Below are 15,210 nucleotides of genomic sequence, written 5' to 3' on the forward strand. Positions count from 1 at the left end.
TTCTACTTATATAAGGTATACAAAATAGTCACCTTCGTCGAGACAGGAAGTAGAATGGTGGTTACCAGGGACTGGAGTGGGGGGAATGGGGAGTTGCCGAATAGGTATAGAGTTTCAGTTTTGAAAGATGAGTTCTGGAGATTGGTCGCACGGCACTGTGAACGTACCTTCCACTATGCAACTGTACGCTTGGTTAAGGTGGTACATTTTCCGTGTTTCACCACAAAAAAATTTTCTTAGTGTTACGTTGATCACATTCAGAGTAGAAGTTACCTCTGGGCGGGAGGCAGTGGGATCGGATTGGAGAGGACTTTCGTGGCGTCTCTGAAGTTCTAGGTCTGCAGTTAGGTCACGTTCACCCAACTTTACATAAGTTACATGCTATTTCTAAACATTCTTTTTTTTATATTAAATATAATGTATTGTCAGATTGTTTCCCATACAACACCCAGTGCTCATCCCAACAGGTGCCCTCCTCAGTGCGCATCACCCACTTTTCCCTCTTCCCACCCCCCCACCCACCCTCAGTTTGTTCTCAGTGTTTAAGAGTCTCTTATGGTTTGCCTCCCTCCCTCTCTGTAACTTTTTTTCGCCCTTCCCCTCCCCCATGGTCTTCTGTTGAGTTTCTCAGGATCCACATATGAGTGAAAACATATGGTATCTGTCTTTCTAAAAATCTGGAACACTGCACGAATTTGTGTGTTCTCCTTGCACAGGGGCCGTGCTAATCTTCTCTGTATGGTTTCAATTTTAGTATATGTGCTGCCAAAGCGAGCACTGTTTCTAAACATTCTATGCCTAAGAGAAATTGAGCGATTTTCGGTAGTGTGACTGCTACAAAAGACGACCCTTGGCTGTCATGGTTACAGATGCCTCCATCTAAAGTACACATTGCTGGGGCACCTGGGTGGCTCAGTCGGTTAAGCGTCTGACTTTGGCTCAGGTCATGATCTCACAGTTCGTGAATTCAAGCCCTGCATCGGGCTCTGTGCTGACAGCTTAGAGACTGGAGCCTGCCTCAAATTCTGTCTCTCTCTGCTCCTCCCCTGCTCACGCTCTGTCTCTCTCTCCTTCAAAAGTAAATAATAACATTAAAAAAAAAAAAAAGTACACATTGCTGTTTGCTCTCAGGTACCTCAAACTGGTTACGCTATTTTTTTAATGTTTATTCATTTTTGAGAGACAGGGAGAGAGTACAAGTGGAGGAGAGACAAAGAGTGGGGGACAGAGGATCCAAAGCGGGCTCTGCCCGGACAGCATACAGCCCGATGTAGGCGGGGCCGAAACTCACAAGCCGTTAGATCAGGACCTGAGCCAAAGTCAGATGCTCAACCCACTGAACCGCCCAGGTGCCTGCCCCCCTCCCCCGTTATGCTCTTCTTAAAGATCCCAACTTAAGTGCCTTGCTTTTCATATAAAACTTTAATTAGATCCTTTGTTCCACCAAATAACCATTTGGGAGGAGAGCCTTGACTTGCCCTCATCTTTCATTCACACTTCAGAAGTGCACTTCCCCCCTGTGCTCCCCTCCCTCACCCGCCACCCCCCCACCCCCCCCACCCCCCCACAGGCCCTCCAGCTGTTTGCTTCTCATGGTCTCTGATTCTGAGCAAAAGTCCCTGTTCTTGCTGTGGTCTGTATAGTTCATTTATTCAATAAATACTTACTGAGTGCCTGTTACATGTTAAGCATATTTTAGATGCTGAAGCTACAGCAACCAGCAAACCAGACACATTCTTTGCACCTTTGCATCCATCTTTCCAGAGAGAGGAATCCTAATTCTCAGCCTATCTTCTCCCCCTACCCATTCTCATTTACGTTTTAAATTTTTTCTCCAGGTCTCTCAAATTCCAGTCTCTCTCAAGGAATGAAAAGCAGTAGCAGAGTCTCCAGTCTTCTTCTGGGACTTAATGGATGACTCAGAGGTCCTCTGTCTGTGTCTGCTGTGGTTTATCTGGGACTCTGAACTGGTATGTTATGCTCTTTCAATGAAGAAGGATCGTTGGTTGAGAGGAAATGGGAGAATGTGGGGATGAAGGACAAAAACACTGAGGAAAAATACTACTCTGGAAAGAAATGCATCATTGTGAAAGAGACCAAGCATTTAGACATGTTGGCAATGTTTGTGCCTGCCCTAAACTCAACCGGGAGCCCCTTTCCCCCTCCATGCTTAGGGAACTGCCAGCGATCAGACAGAATTGATTCCCAAAACAGAAGTCCAAGCTTCCTCGAGAACCTCTAATGTAGTCCACCCTTCTGTACAAATCTAAATTCCAGGGGGTATTTTGTTTATGGGTTTGTTTTTTGTTGTTGTTGTTGTTTTTTTTTTTTTGCTTGACAAGTTTCTATTTTTAAATATGCAAAATGTCCAGAAGAACTCTTTCAAAATAACGTTTTTTCTACCATAGAAACACATGCTCGTTGTAAAAAATAATTCAAATAATATTTACAGAGCAAGAAAAAAGTGAAAAATCAAGTAGCAAGATACTGTTAATATTTTGATATCTCTCTTTTTCAGTGCACACATATTTGGACACAAAGGGACCCAATTTTGGTACGGACCAAAATTGGCTGGTATCATGCTATTCTGGAACTCTTTTGTCTTACTTAGCTGTAGAGCCTAAACATTTTCCCGTATCAGTAGGTGTAGCTGTACGTCGTCACTTTAAATGAGGGGCGCCTGGGTGGCGCAGTCGGTTAAGCGTCCGACTTCAGCCAGGTCACGATCTCGCGGTCCATGAGTTCGAGCCCCGCGTCAGGCTCTGGGCCGATGGCTCGGAGCCTGGAGCCTGTTTCCGATTCTGTGTCTCCCTCTCTCTCTGCCCCTCCCCCGTTCATGCTCTGTCTCTCTCTGTCCCAAAAATAAATAAAAAACGTTGAAAAAAAAATTTTTTAAATGACCACATAGCACTCCTTTGGTAGATATATCCTCATTGGTTTTACCAAGTGCGCTTTGTGGAGGATATAAACACACTGGAATGCACATCCTTGGTACATTCATCTGCTCACTTATCTGCTTATTTCTTTAGGCCGTCTTTTTAGAAATGGAATTTAGAAATGAAATCTTTACTTTCTTATATTTACCTCCAGAACGTTCTTTTCAGTCCTTCTTTATGTGACAACCAAGGGAACGAAGGCTTAGTGTCACTTCATTTGTCAATCCTAACGTGTGTTTTTAGCAGCAAAGCATGCATTGAGTGCGTCCGTCATTTGAGAAGGAAATATGAGAACGTATATTTCTACAGAAGCACACTCAGGGGTCTCTGCTGCTTTTAAAGCGAACGTATTATTTGAACTATTCACAAATCGTTTTATAATTTAAAAAATTAAGACTGTAACTATTAATGAAGTACAAGGGCAATTGAGACAGGACCCTGTGGCCAGGGAAACCAGCAGGCAAAGCCCTCGCTGTTTCAGTGGCTGCCCGCCTCCCGTGGGGGCTGGAACAGGTCCGAAGCATAGAACGGTTTGCAAGTGCCCTGCTGAGTTGGTATCTTCTATTTGAACGAAACAATTGAATCCATGTAGGGAACTATTTAGGCTGACGTCTGTACAATGAAAATACACAGATCCATGTTTATAAGAAAACTGTTTTCAAGAGCATATTCATTTCAACAGAAAGCATTCCCATTCCATTTTATAAAAATAGCCATGACTTTTGTAATTTAACAAAGGCTCATTCATAAGAATTTTTTTCCATTTCTCTAGTTGAAAAATTCTTGAGAACCCTCCCATCATCTTGTGGATTCCACGAGTTAATTCAATTAGATGTCTTGGTATCCTCTCAAGGCTTTAAAAAAAAAACTTTTTTTCTTCTCCATATCTGGTCTTAGCTTGAGCCGGTCACATTTATCGATTGATTGATTTGTTAGTTTATGTTTTTGTTTACTTTTTGAGAGAAAGAGAGCAGGGGAGGGGCAGAGAGAGAGGGAGACACAGAATCCCAAGCAGGCTTTTTTGCACTGTCAGCGCAGAGTCTGATGTGAGGCTCGAACTCATGAACCGCGAGATCATGACCTGAGCCCAAATTAAGAGTCAGATACTGAACCGACTTAGCCACCCAGGTGACCTGAGCCTGTCACTTTTAAATGCCCCTTTTTGTCATCTTGTTGCCTTAATTCTTAGCGGTCTGTGGCAACTTCCTCTCTACTTTAAAATCGTTAATGCGCTCTTACAAAGGTTCTTAGATCGGTGATTGTATACATTCGTACATCAATGAAACTTACAGTTATACTGATATTGTTGGAAAAGTTAAAGAAAGAGGGACCTATTAACTTCACCTTTTCCTAAACTTTGAAAAGAAACGAACCAAAATCTGTCCTTCACCTTTAATGTTTGCAAGACTAGAGTTCCTGTCATCAGTCATCCTTTCATCATAGCTATGGTGAAGAAATAATCAGAAAAGAAATCACTGAGTAGTTAAAAATAAAACAATTTTTAGCAAATCTGTCTGTACCAGGAACTGTCGATTGGTCAAAAACTGGTTGAGACGGTTTTACTTGCAATTATTTTGATTTTTTTTTTTTTTTTTAATTTTTTTATTTTTGGGACAGAGAGAGGCAGAGCATGAACGGGAGAGGGGCAGAGAGAGAGGGAGACACAGAATCGGAAACAGGCTCCAGGCTCCGAGCCATCAGCCCAGAGCCCGACGCGGGGCTCGAACTCACGGACCGCGAGATCGTGACCTGGCTGAAGTCGGACGCTTAACCGACTGCGCCACCCAGGCGCCCCTTACTTGCAATTATTTTGAACTTTAATATCTGTCGATTACGTTTACAGCAAAGGCAGGCTTATTCAACAGGTAGCTTTAGCTAGTTTTTCACGCTCTTTTTGCTTGGATAGTTTAGGGGTGTGGGCAGGTGACCTGCGAGAGAAGGGAACGTGACGAGTGGAGACATTAGCCTGTCTGTGCGGGGGGCGCTGAGCTCTCAGATGGGGGAAGGGCTCAGAGCCCCGGGTCATGGCTCATCCTGGTGGATTCTCGTTCCCCCAACTCCCTCGGATGGGCTCTGCGTGTGGTTCACTCAAAGCCTCTGCCTTCTCCGCGAAAGGGCTCACCCTGAAGCTCTGGGCTGGTGAAGCAGACCTTTCACCGCCTCTGCAGGCTGCCCACCCCTCTGGACACCAAGCCCACCAATGGCGATTCCTTCAAGGCAAGGGTTTTCTAGGACGATTAAGAATTTGACAACGCACAAAGGAATTTTCAGAGTGGACTGAACCAAGGCTTGGTGGTGGTAAAACTCCCTGCTCTCTGAGGTCTCCACCTTCCCCGTCCCATCAAGAAATGTCTCTGCTGGAAAAGTCTGTTTTCCACCCGTGGGCCGGGACCGTCAATCACGTGAAGAGGAGCCTTCTTGGCCAGGAAGCCCTTTGCTAGCCTCCGCTTCCGTCCATGCCACGCCCGCTGCCCCCAGGAAGGCCTGCTTCTCACCTGGTGTCTTCACTTCTTCCTTGGCTCTGCTCCGGGATGTAGGTTTCATATGTAGCCTAGGAAGGGGCCGGAAGGCCCAATTGCAGGGCGACTATTATTATTATCGACTCTCTTTTGATGAGCTTGTGCCCATTTTCACGTTCTCACCTGCCTGGGGCCGCAGTAGCCCTAAGGAACTTGGTTCTCAGCTATGCTGACTCCCATGCTTACCGATCCTACATTTCCCTTCATATAGTAACTGGAGGCAGATTTTCAAATGGAGAAACCAGGGGCTAAGAGAGTCCCCAGCAGTCCAGGTTGTAATCAGGAGCCCAGGAACCTGACTCCGACTGCTCTGACGGAGCTCCTGTCTCCATCGTTGGGGACTTCGAGCCTGGAAAGTGCTCATTCTAGAAGACAATCCCAAGCTTCTCTCAGCCTCTAGCTGTGCCTGTCTCCTCTTGGGAAGGCTGTGGGACGGCTGCGTCTGACCCCTTAGTGGGAGAACTGAGAATTTGAAGCCAATAACTCACCAGGGAGATGGTGGAGTTGGGGGACTGGGAGCGGCAGAAGCGTTTGAGTAAAGCCTCTCGTACCTGCAGGACAGGTAACGCCCTTGTTACGCCAGCCAAAGTCCTGGCCTGGGCACTGCAAGTTGGGCGGAGGTTAGGTGGGCAGACTCACCTTCTTGTCCATGAGGCAACCAAACAGTAAGATGAAGACGCCCTTAACGGGGGGATACGGGGATAAGTTAGTCATGGAGGAAGGAATCAACCGAAATCGACTCCCTCCCCCTCCTCTTCCTTCAGCCTCTGTCGTCCTGTCTAATTTGTGTCCCGAGGCTTCCCATCTAGGGTTTTCTGGGCATTAGCACCGCTCGGTGCATAGAATCCATTTCAGGTGCTTCTCTGACGGCTTTGGTTACCAAGGGAATATCAATATCAGTTTGGGTACTGACAATTCCCTGACGTCTCTGCCCAGACCAGATACTGTTTCGCAGATGAGAAAACCAGAGCTCCCAGAGGTTTGTCCAGAGTCCTCCAGCGAGTCCGTGGAGGGACTGCGGCCCAGACCTACGTCTCCTAAAATTCCTGAGACTGCTTCTCCTGCTCCACCTCGACCCCTCTTCGAGAAGGCACTGGCAGTGACCTAGACCATCTAAAAGGGCAAAAGCACAGCCGGCGCTTTATCACCCACCTGGGTGGTGTTGAGAATCGTGAAGATGTAGTGAGGCACTGTGGAGACTTCCTCCAGCAGGGTGGCCAGGCCCAGCCCCCAGGTGAGGCCGAAGATGGGCGTGAGAACGAGCAGGGCTTTGATCACCACCAGAAGGGCTTGGCGCCTCTCCGCCCGGGGCCCCTCTGACGGCGAAGGCCTCAGGAGCTTCCGCACGGCCATGGCGAGTACCAGCCCGTTCACGGCCACTATGGCCAGCACTGGCCCCACGAAGGTGTAGAGCGCCCCTCCCTTCCCACTTAACCAGCACGCCCCCTCCCTCAGGTATTGCCCTCGGGGTAGGTAGAGGGCCAGGGCGGCACCTGCAAACCCCATCGGGCACACGTAGCCGAGGACCACCATCAGGGAGAGTACTCGGCACTGGGACAGCTGATCGAAGACGAAGAGCAGCTGGTGGGCCAGCATCAGGGCCTGAGCCAGCATCCAGAAAAAGGTGGCCAGGTAGAGGAAATGACAGAGGAAGGCAGCGGCCAGGCAGAGCGGGCTTCGGGGCCCCGGAGGAAGCAGTGGGGCTCCCAGGAAGCAGGCGTCTGCGGCCAAAAGGCAGAGCACCACGTTGAGCAGGGCCGTGTGGCGTAAGTAGGCGACTTTGCTCTGTACCACCACTCTCCAAACCAGCCTGTACACACCTAGGCACACAAGCAGTGCCACGATGGAGGCCCCCAAGCCCACCTGACTCAGCCGCTCCAGGGTGAGGTTTTCCGGAACAGTGTCTGGGGACGTGAGGACGGAGAAAGCGGTGAGGTGCCGACAGACGCACCGGGTGGTGGGGCTGGCACGAGCTGTCTGCACCTGGCACCCTTCATCCGACCAGCCCCCCTTGCCCCGGAAGAGGCTGTGGTCCCAGAAGACACAGTGCGGAGTGCTACCCGTGCCCCCGAAGTCCATGATGACTTCTCCCTGGTCGAAGGCCTGCCCACCTGCCATGACGGAGATGGCGAGGACCAGGCCGGGAGTGGCATAGACGGAGTCCCCCAGCCCCTGCCCGTAGCTTGAGGGCAGAAGGCGGTCCAGTTTCCGCAGCACCAGGCTAGTAATACTGACGTTGGTGCCGTTACGGCCCAGCGGGGCCAGGGAGCACCTGGGAATGTGGGCCCGCAGTGGGGGCCGAGTGGGGAAGGAGACTCTGTAGTCAGCGGGAAACGGCCCAAGCAGCTGGGTCTGCAGCCGCACGTTTTGCAAGCTGAAGGAGAAGGGGTGATCCTGAGGGCACAGACTGCGTGCCAGGGTCTCCACAGCCAGCAGGAGATCTGAGCCTGTCGAGGGCTTCTGGGCCCGGGCTGGGGTCCACAGAGAGCTGGTGTCCAGGTCTAGGACCTTGTCTGTGGTTTTCAGGAGAGCCTGCGGCACCCAACAGAGAGAGCCCAGCAAAGAGATGAGCGCTGGCCGCTGGAACCCACGGCGCTGCGTCAGGGGCGCTGGGAACCAGAGGCCCCAGACCTACCTTTCCTAGGCTTGCGCAAGAGACCCAAGAGGGGAGGGAAAGGGGAAGGGGAAGACAGGCCCGAGAAGGGAGAGTTTCTAGATGGGAAGAACGGGCAGGGCAGCCGTTGGGCTAACCACCGGGGTGGCTTCAAGTACGTGGTCTCCCGATGCGCATCCAGCGCCTCCATCTGACGACCTTTCACCCAGGGTGAAGGGGGCCCCTCTCCAATGCCTCGACCCCAACAGGTCTGTAAAGCTAGGAGTGGGGCCCAGTGGTTAGCGGGCACGATGTTCTGAAGTGGAAGGCCACATGCATGTCTGTCCACCCACATGTGACATACATTCCCAGATAGGAAGAGGGCGCACTGTCATTGGCCCTGGTTATTCTTTTGGATGCAGCTTAATGGTCGTCAGTCGTTGCCCACGCTGGGAGCTGGTTCAGGTGAGTCCAGCAAAAGCTGAGGGCGTGGGGACCTCCATGTAGGTGTCGTGTGTGTGCGTGTGTCTGTTTGGGCGCGTGAGCTTACACCATATCCACCCATCTCTGCGTGTCCATAAATGCTTCTGAACTCGTGTCTTCACATCCCTTCCTGCCTTCCCCGACCTCCCACGTGTTCCCAGCCTCAGACCTTGTCCATATTCCATGGCCTTGGAAACCGATGTCCAAGGGGCGAGATGGACCAGGAGAGCAGACACTCAGACTCTCTCGAAAGGTCTGCCTTCTGACAGCCCATGGTGATGCCAGAGGGACAGAAGTGCCCAGAGGTAAAGAGCTTCGGGCCCCCACTACCCCGGCGGCCCCCCGCCGTGGCTCAGAGATCTCACCTCCAGGGCGCTGCGGTTAAGCTGTATTCTGGCATCCACCACCACCTTGGCCAGGAAGGATATGGTGCCCAGCAGTGCCAATAAGTCAGAGGGCGAGCTCACCACCTTCGCCTGCTCCGACAGCTCAGCCAGGATCTGTGGCGCCTCCACAGCAGGCCAGCCCTGTCCTGCCCGCAGCAGCTGAGACAGACCAGACACAGCGGGAAGTGGGGGGGGGTGGGGGGATGGGCGAGTCGTCACAAGGGAGGGGCCGCTCCTCCCCCATCCAGCTCTTTCCTCCCCAGCCCTGCTCCAGTCCCGGGGGGGGGGGGGGGGGGGGTTGCCACACGGAAGGAACTCACACCCGTGTTAGTGGGCTGGACACTTGGTGGGATTAGGATTGGAGGAGAGCGCCCTCCCCACCGTGAGAGTCCCCGGCATCTGTGGCCCCCACCCTCACACCCTGGCTCTGCCAGGCTCCGGTTCAGGGAAGGTGAGGGGCCTCCAGGCCAGGCCTCAGGGGGAAAGGGTTCTAAAGCTAGGTCCCGAGCGAGAAAGGGGTAGGTCATGGAGGGCGAGGCCCGGAGCAGCGGGGCCTGAAGCTTTACCCAGGCTCTGTGAAACAAGGCCAGGACCCCTGCGTCCGTGCAGCCGCCGTGGATGGGCTCCCAACTGCCATCAGGCCCGCAGGCCCGCTTTACCACACCTGTCCTGTTCACTGGACACGGGGCCTGTGCCACGTGGCCAGCCTTGGTGACATTCCAGGCAACAGCCGAGGAGTCCTCAGGGCAGGTGGCGTCTCCGTCTGAAGAATGATATCAAGGAGGCTCAGCAACCGTGGTCTAGCCCCAGCCTCCCCCGCGTTCGGGGTCTGGAGACTGGCCGTGTGGCCCAGTGTGGGGGAAACGTCGAGGAGCTCCCAGGGCGAGCAGGTGAGAGCTGGACCCAACCAGCTGGACCCCGAGCCCCACGTACCCTGGATGATGGTGACAGAGATGGGGACCCTGAGAGGGGTCAGTCCTGGGCTCTGCAGCTCACAAGTATACGTGGTGTCAGCGGCAGGGCAGCGCTGAACGGTCAGCACGAGGCACCAGGAGCCTGGCGTGTTGACTAAGGAGGCTGAAGGTGACACGAGAGAGAGGGGAGCGGTTACTGGGCCTGGAGCAGACCCAGAACCCGGCAGGCCCAGAGATGCCCTTTCAGTCTCTCTAGCAACTTCGGAAGCAGATGATGCCGTGGGGCAGAGCGGAGTTGTGTGCGAGCATCAAACTGCAGAGGCGGAGCTTGGATCTTGGTGAAGGGCGCCTGGGAGTCTCTAACCAGCCCCAGGACTTCATAGAGTGTGTGGCCAGAGTTCATTAAGGTCGTGGGAAAACATCTTGCGAGCAGTTATCTACACTCATGTGGTTACTGCTGTATCAGGAGGGTTAGGATCGCTCACGGGGTAACCACGGTATTGAATGAACTTGGACCCGGAGCCCCACGTTGAACTGCAGCCTCTGCTTCCTGGGAGTTGAACAGCCAGCTGCTCGGAGAACACCTGCTGCCCCTTGTCCCCTGAGCCAGACACAGCTCTCCTCGTACCTTTGCTGCCCTCTGTGGGGCTCCAGGAAGCCGTGTAGACCAGGTGTGTGCTGGGGAGGCAGCAGCTCAGCTGGAAACTGGGGCTGGTGGTGCAGGAGATGGAGAGCTGGTCTGGAAGCCGGGCCACATCTGTCGCCTGCAGGGGCACCTTCACCGCCTGGTACAGCTCCCACCTGAATCCCTGAGCTTCGAAGCGGCACGTGTACTCACCTGCAGATACACACTTGCTGTACCTCCCGGCTCCTCCGCCCCACCCCTGCGCCGCACAAGCTCTCCTGCCAGGTCTGGCCTCTGCTTAAGCCCAGCAAGAAAGATCCCTGCCTGGGTGGCTCAGTCGGTTGCACATCAGACTTCGGCTCAGGTCATGATCTCACAGCTCGTGGGTTCGAGCCCCACTTCGGGCTCCGTGCCGACAGCTCAGAGCCTGGAGCCTGCTTCAGATTCTGTGTCTCCCTGTCTCTCTGCCCCTCCCCCACTCATGCGCATGCATGCGGGCTCTCTCGCTCTCAAAAATAAATATTAAAAATTTAAGAAAGAGAGAGAGAGAGATCCCTGCCTTGGAAGGGGTTTCTAGGAGGAAAAGGACTGGAGAAGAGGCTCCTAACTTTTGTTTTTAATAGCCTGGAACCTCGAATCCTAAGGTGAACCTCTTCTCCACCAGGAGATGCCTTTCCAGCACTGCCCGCTGCCACTGCAACACCTTGAAGAAAAACAGGCGTCTGTTCTCTGCTGAAATGGAAGCCCATTCTCTCCAGGCCTTTGTTTCCCCAGAACGGGTAAATGGGAAGATGAAAAGGGAAAAGAAGGGGAGAGAAGAAGAGCAGGAAGGAGAGGAGAGGGAGGAGGGGGAAGGCAAGGTGCGGGAGGAAGGACAGAGAGAAGAGGAGGACGGAGAAGAGAGATGAGAGGAAGGGCAGGCTGGCTACCTGCCCATTTATGCGAGATGTTGAGGATGCTGAGGACAGCCTGGCCTGGGCTGGAGGTCAGGGACACCTGTGTCCCCGGCTGCAGGAGGATGGGTCTGGGGCTCCCCGCAGGCCGCAGGAACCAGTTTAGGTTGGTGGTCTCATGGCTCGTGACGAGGGTCAGGTTTAGCGTGTTGCCAGGCATCTGCACCTGGGAGTTCAGGCTCAGTGTTCCGGGGACTGTGGGGAGGCAGGAGGCAGGGGCCGCTTAGAGCATGAATTGTGGCCCTCCACGTGGCTAAGCTCTCACTCCTTCCCCATTGTCCGAAACCCATTCCTCCTCGCTTCTTCCCCACGCCCTCAATACTGTTTTGTTTTGTCCCTGGCTGCTGCAGTCCAGACCTATCTGTCATTGGGAACCAACGGGGAAGCCTTTTGGCCGGTGATTTCCACTTCCCTAGGTAACCTGGGGCCGCCGGAGCCCCTTCCTGGCCTTCCGGGGTCAACAGCAGTCACTCTAGCACTTTCTCTCCGTGTCCATATGTCTCAGGAGCTCTGTTGTTCATTCGTCTCCCTACTCGGGCCCCAGGCTCAGGGCTGTGATCTGCCAGGATAACTGGCATTTCTCCCACCACCGGGAGCCACTGGGCTTGGGCCGGCTGGCAGAAACACAAGGGTCAGAGAGGAGAAAACACGGGCTTTCTTTCACTTGGGCCCATTGGTTTCCAAGTTCCCAAACCTCCTCACCAGGTGGCAGCAGCTGGCAGTACCCGGCTTCAGGAGGGCTGAAGACCAGACAGCCACAGGGCCCGCGGCTGCGGGAACTCCGGCAGGGACTGCGACGGGAGCAGACGCTGGCGTTCCACTGGTACCCAGGGAGGCAGGCACAGTAGGTGCAGCCATCGTGGTGGACATTACACTCTGGGGCAAAAGGAGGGGACAAGAAGTGGGCAGCCTGTGTGAGACAGCCAGGTAGTCAGGACCCGATGCCCGAGAGGCTCTAGGGCTGGGTGCCTGGAACAATCCCGAAGTCACAAGAGCCTCAGCCATCCGGGACTGCCTCCTCAGGCCAGGGTTCAAAGCAGCGGAGGTCCTGCTGGGCAAAGTCCTCAGGGGTGGGGGCGGAGAAGTGCCAGCCCACCACCGGCTGCCTCTTGGGCCTCTGCAGAGTTTTGAAGAGGGGGGCATAGAACAGGAAGGAAAGGGTCTGTCTGGGGGGGAGATGGGGAAGGAGCCGGGCCATGCAGCCCCTCCAGGAAATGGAAAGGGGCAGCCGTTCAGGCAAGCTGGCCGCAGGCCTGGGAAGCCCAGGTTCCTTTCCATCTGAGCCTCCTTCCCCCACAGGCAGTGTAAGGGCCGCTGAGAGCTGAGAGGCATGGCTCCGTAGAATCCCCCCTACCTGTGGTGAGGCTGAGGCCAGCGAGAGTTGCTGGGGGAGAGGAGGCCGAGGCAAAGGGGGGAGTCAGGGTCCTGGAGAGTGTCAATGGCCAGGTCTGATTTGAAAAGTCCAGCTGTACATAGACTGAGACCAAGACTGATTCTACAGAGGAGAGACAGCAAGGCCAGGGTCCCCTTCTGCCTCCCACACCTGGCTGGTGACTGCCAGGACCCAGGGCAGGCCCCACCTCCCATAGGCCAGCTAGGAGCTGACAAGCCTCAAGAGGGCCATAGCCCTCGCTAGCTGGGGTGCGGTCACACGCAGCTCCACGCCACCCTTCCCCCCAAACCCTCAGCTCCTAGACGAGCCTCTCCAAGATGGAGGATTTTCTCAAGGCCTCTCAGCCAGAGAACTGGAATCTGGACCTGTGCGGCCGCCATGACCAGCCGTGGATCGGTACCTCCACACGTGTGCCCTCTTCAGCCTCATTCCCCGCTCCCTCTGCTCCCCGTGCTTCCCCTCCCTCCCCTCACCCCTTCCTCCTCCTCTCCACTCCATCCACTCACCACGTGCTCCACTCTTTTGGTTCAGTTGCTGCCCCGATTCCCCTCCAGCCTGACTCTGTCCCTGGAACAGAGCACAAGGAGAGACCTCTGAGAGGGGGCTGACCCCACATTTCTTCCAGGGACACCTTCTTCCCCAAGCAACTTGGGGACTAGCCTGAGTCATTTGGCATGACTCTACCTCTTTGAAGCTCTTCTCTTTTTTTTTAATGTTTACATTTGAGAGAGAGAAAGAGAGAATGGGGGAGGGGCCGAGAGAGGGTGGGGGGACAGAGGATCTAAATTAGCCTCCGTGCTGACAGCAGTGAGCCCCAATGTGGGGCTCGAACTCATGAACTGAACTGTGAAATCATGACCTGAGCCGAAGTCAGATGCTCAACCGACTGAACTCAGATGCCCCTTGAAGCCTTTCTTTTTGCCTGTAATCCAGCAGGCACATCAGGAGGGGAAAGCAGGCTTCTGGTAGGAGGCGGCAGGGATACAGCCCCAAGGACCCCGCCAGGCCCTGCAAATGCCACCTGAACCCAGGAACCAGGCACACCCTGGAGAGTCAACATGCTTTGCTTAATTCCTTCCCGAATTTACCTGTCCCTGGGCCTCTAGGCTAATTGAAACGCTGTGTCTGGAACACCGGTGGGGAGGGCTGGGCAGAGCTGGCTGGGGCTCAGAGGCTTGGGGACTTCTATTCCCTCCGTAGGAACTGCAACCGAGGGTGGGCATAAGGCAGCATCTTCCCTCGGTCTCTTGTTCCTGTAAATTATTTCCTCACCAACTCCTCCCTCTCCCAAAGTTGTATGTGAATGTGGGTATCTATCCAGAGACAGATACAGATATAGATATGGGTAGGGATACAGATACAGATACGGATACAAATACAGGTACAGAGAGATACAAATATAGATATAGACGCTACCTGGGAGAAAACAGATCAAAAAGTGCTAATTTCAACTCTGCTGTCTTTCTTCAGATTCTCTCCTGTCCTCTATGCCGGTGGTTCCCAAATCTGGAAAATTTTTCTTTTCTTTTCATTTTTTATTTTTAATTTATTTTGAAAGTGAGACAGTGTGAGCAGAGGAAGGACAGAGAGAGGGAGACACGACCCGAAGCAGGCTCCAGGCTCCGAGCTGTCAGCACAGAGCCCGATGCGGGGCTCGAACCCACAGACTGGGTGATCATGACCTGAGCCGAAGTCTGACGCTCAACCGACTGAGCCACCCGGGCGCCCCTTTTCTTTTAATTTTTTTTTTTTTTTTTAATTTTTTTTTTCAACGTTTTTTATTTATTTTGGGACAGAGAGAGACAGAGCATGAACAGGGGAGGGGCAGAGAGAGGGAGACACAGAATCGGAAACAGGCTCCAGGCTCCGAGCCATCAGCCCAGAGCCTGACGCGGGGCTCGAACTCACGGACCGCGAGATCGTGACCTGGCTGAAGTCGGACGCTCAACCGACTGCGCCACCCAGGCGCCCCTCTTTTAATTTTTAAAGGGCAAGCTTGACTGGGAGAGCCTTCTGGCATCACTGGAGTTCACAGTGACTCAAAGAAATAAAAGCTATCGCACAGCCTGGAAAATAAGACTGACCTCTCAGAGATTTTACAACAAACTGGCCTTTCTTTTTTACATGACTTCTCCCCCTGGCCCTTGCCCCTCCACCTGTCCCTTCATCCACAGCTTGCTGCGTCTTACCTGGGTCCTCCCCCCAGTTTTACTCACAGGTTGGGATACTTGAGCAGCTGGTGACCCCACCAGAGGGAGAGTCACAGCCAGGAGTAGCAGGGGGACAGCTGAGTAGATCATGGCTCAGTGAATCAGTCCTCCTGAGTCCTCAGGCTGCTGCATGATGCAAATTTCCTCCAAGAGGAGTTGGCAAGGCCCAGCACAGCCGGGATGGGAGGGAAGAGGGGA

The 15,210-nt window shown here is 53.6% G+C and overlaps 1 protein-coding gene and 1 non-coding gene across 4 annotated transcripts; both read right to left on the reverse strand.

Moving 5' to 3' along the window:
* Positions 1-671: 671 nt before the first annotated feature.
* On the reverse strand, positions 672-778 carry LOC131486381 (U6 spliceosomal RNA). The gene has a single exon (XR_009249296.1). It is a non-coding gene; the product is annotated as a U6 spliceosomal RNA (small nuclear RNA).
* Positions 779-4,731: 3,953 nt separating this feature from the next.
* On the reverse strand, positions 4,732-15,102 carry ADGRF3 (adhesion G protein-coupled receptor F3). 3 transcript variants are annotated; one of them, XM_058682757.1, is made up of 13 exons: positions 15,019-15,102; positions 13,309-13,369; positions 12,764-12,904; positions 12,112-12,285; positions 11,386-11,631; positions 10,460-10,669; positions 9,851-9,994; positions 9,484-9,680; positions 8,897-9,076; positions 6,608-7,987; positions 6,095-6,136; positions 5,944-6,006; positions 4,732-5,487 (listed from the first exon to the last, which is right to left on the reverse strand). In XM_058682757.1, exons 1-13 carry the CDS (start codon positions 15,100-15,102, stop codon positions 5,428-5,430), a joined length of 2,982 nt encoding a protein of 993 aa, XP_058538740.1. In that variant the 3' UTR covers positions 4,732-5,427. The 3 variants fall into 3 exon arrangements, with proteins under 3 accessions (XP_058538740.1, XP_058538739.1, XP_058538738.1); XM_058682756.1 differs by lacking the exon at positions 15,019-15,102 and having other exon boundaries at positions 4,732-6,006; positions 11,386-11,604; positions 13,309-13,493; XM_058682755.1 differs by lacking the exons at positions 12,764-12,904; positions 13,309-13,369; positions 15,019-15,102 and having other exon boundaries at positions 11,386-11,604; positions 12,112-12,420.
* Positions 15,103-15,210: the final 108 nt, after the last annotated feature.

This window comes from Neofelis nebulosa, chromosome 9, assembly GCF_028018385.1.
Source record: "Neofelis nebulosa isolate mNeoNeb1 chromosome 9, mNeoNeb1.pri, whole genome shotgun sequence".
Taxonomy (NCBI): Eukaryota; Metazoa; Chordata; class Mammalia; order Carnivora; family Felidae; genus Neofelis; species Neofelis nebulosa.

Excerpts from the sequence above, each read along its gene's own strand:
- ADGRF3 (XM_058682756.1), bottom strand. The coding sequence starts at position 13,471 with ATGACTCAGGCTAGTCCCCAAGTTGCTTGGGGAAGAAGGTGTCCCTGG. Across the intron at positions 7,988-8,896 it reads TTAACCGCAGCGCCCTGGAG|GCTCTCCTGAAAACCACAGA; the intron begins GTGAGATCTCTG and ends TGGGTGCCGCAG. Across the intron at positions 6,007-6,094 it reads GTTGCCTCATGGACAAGAAG|GTACGAGAGGCTTTACTCAA; the intron begins GTGAGTCTGCCC and ends CCTGTCCTGCAG.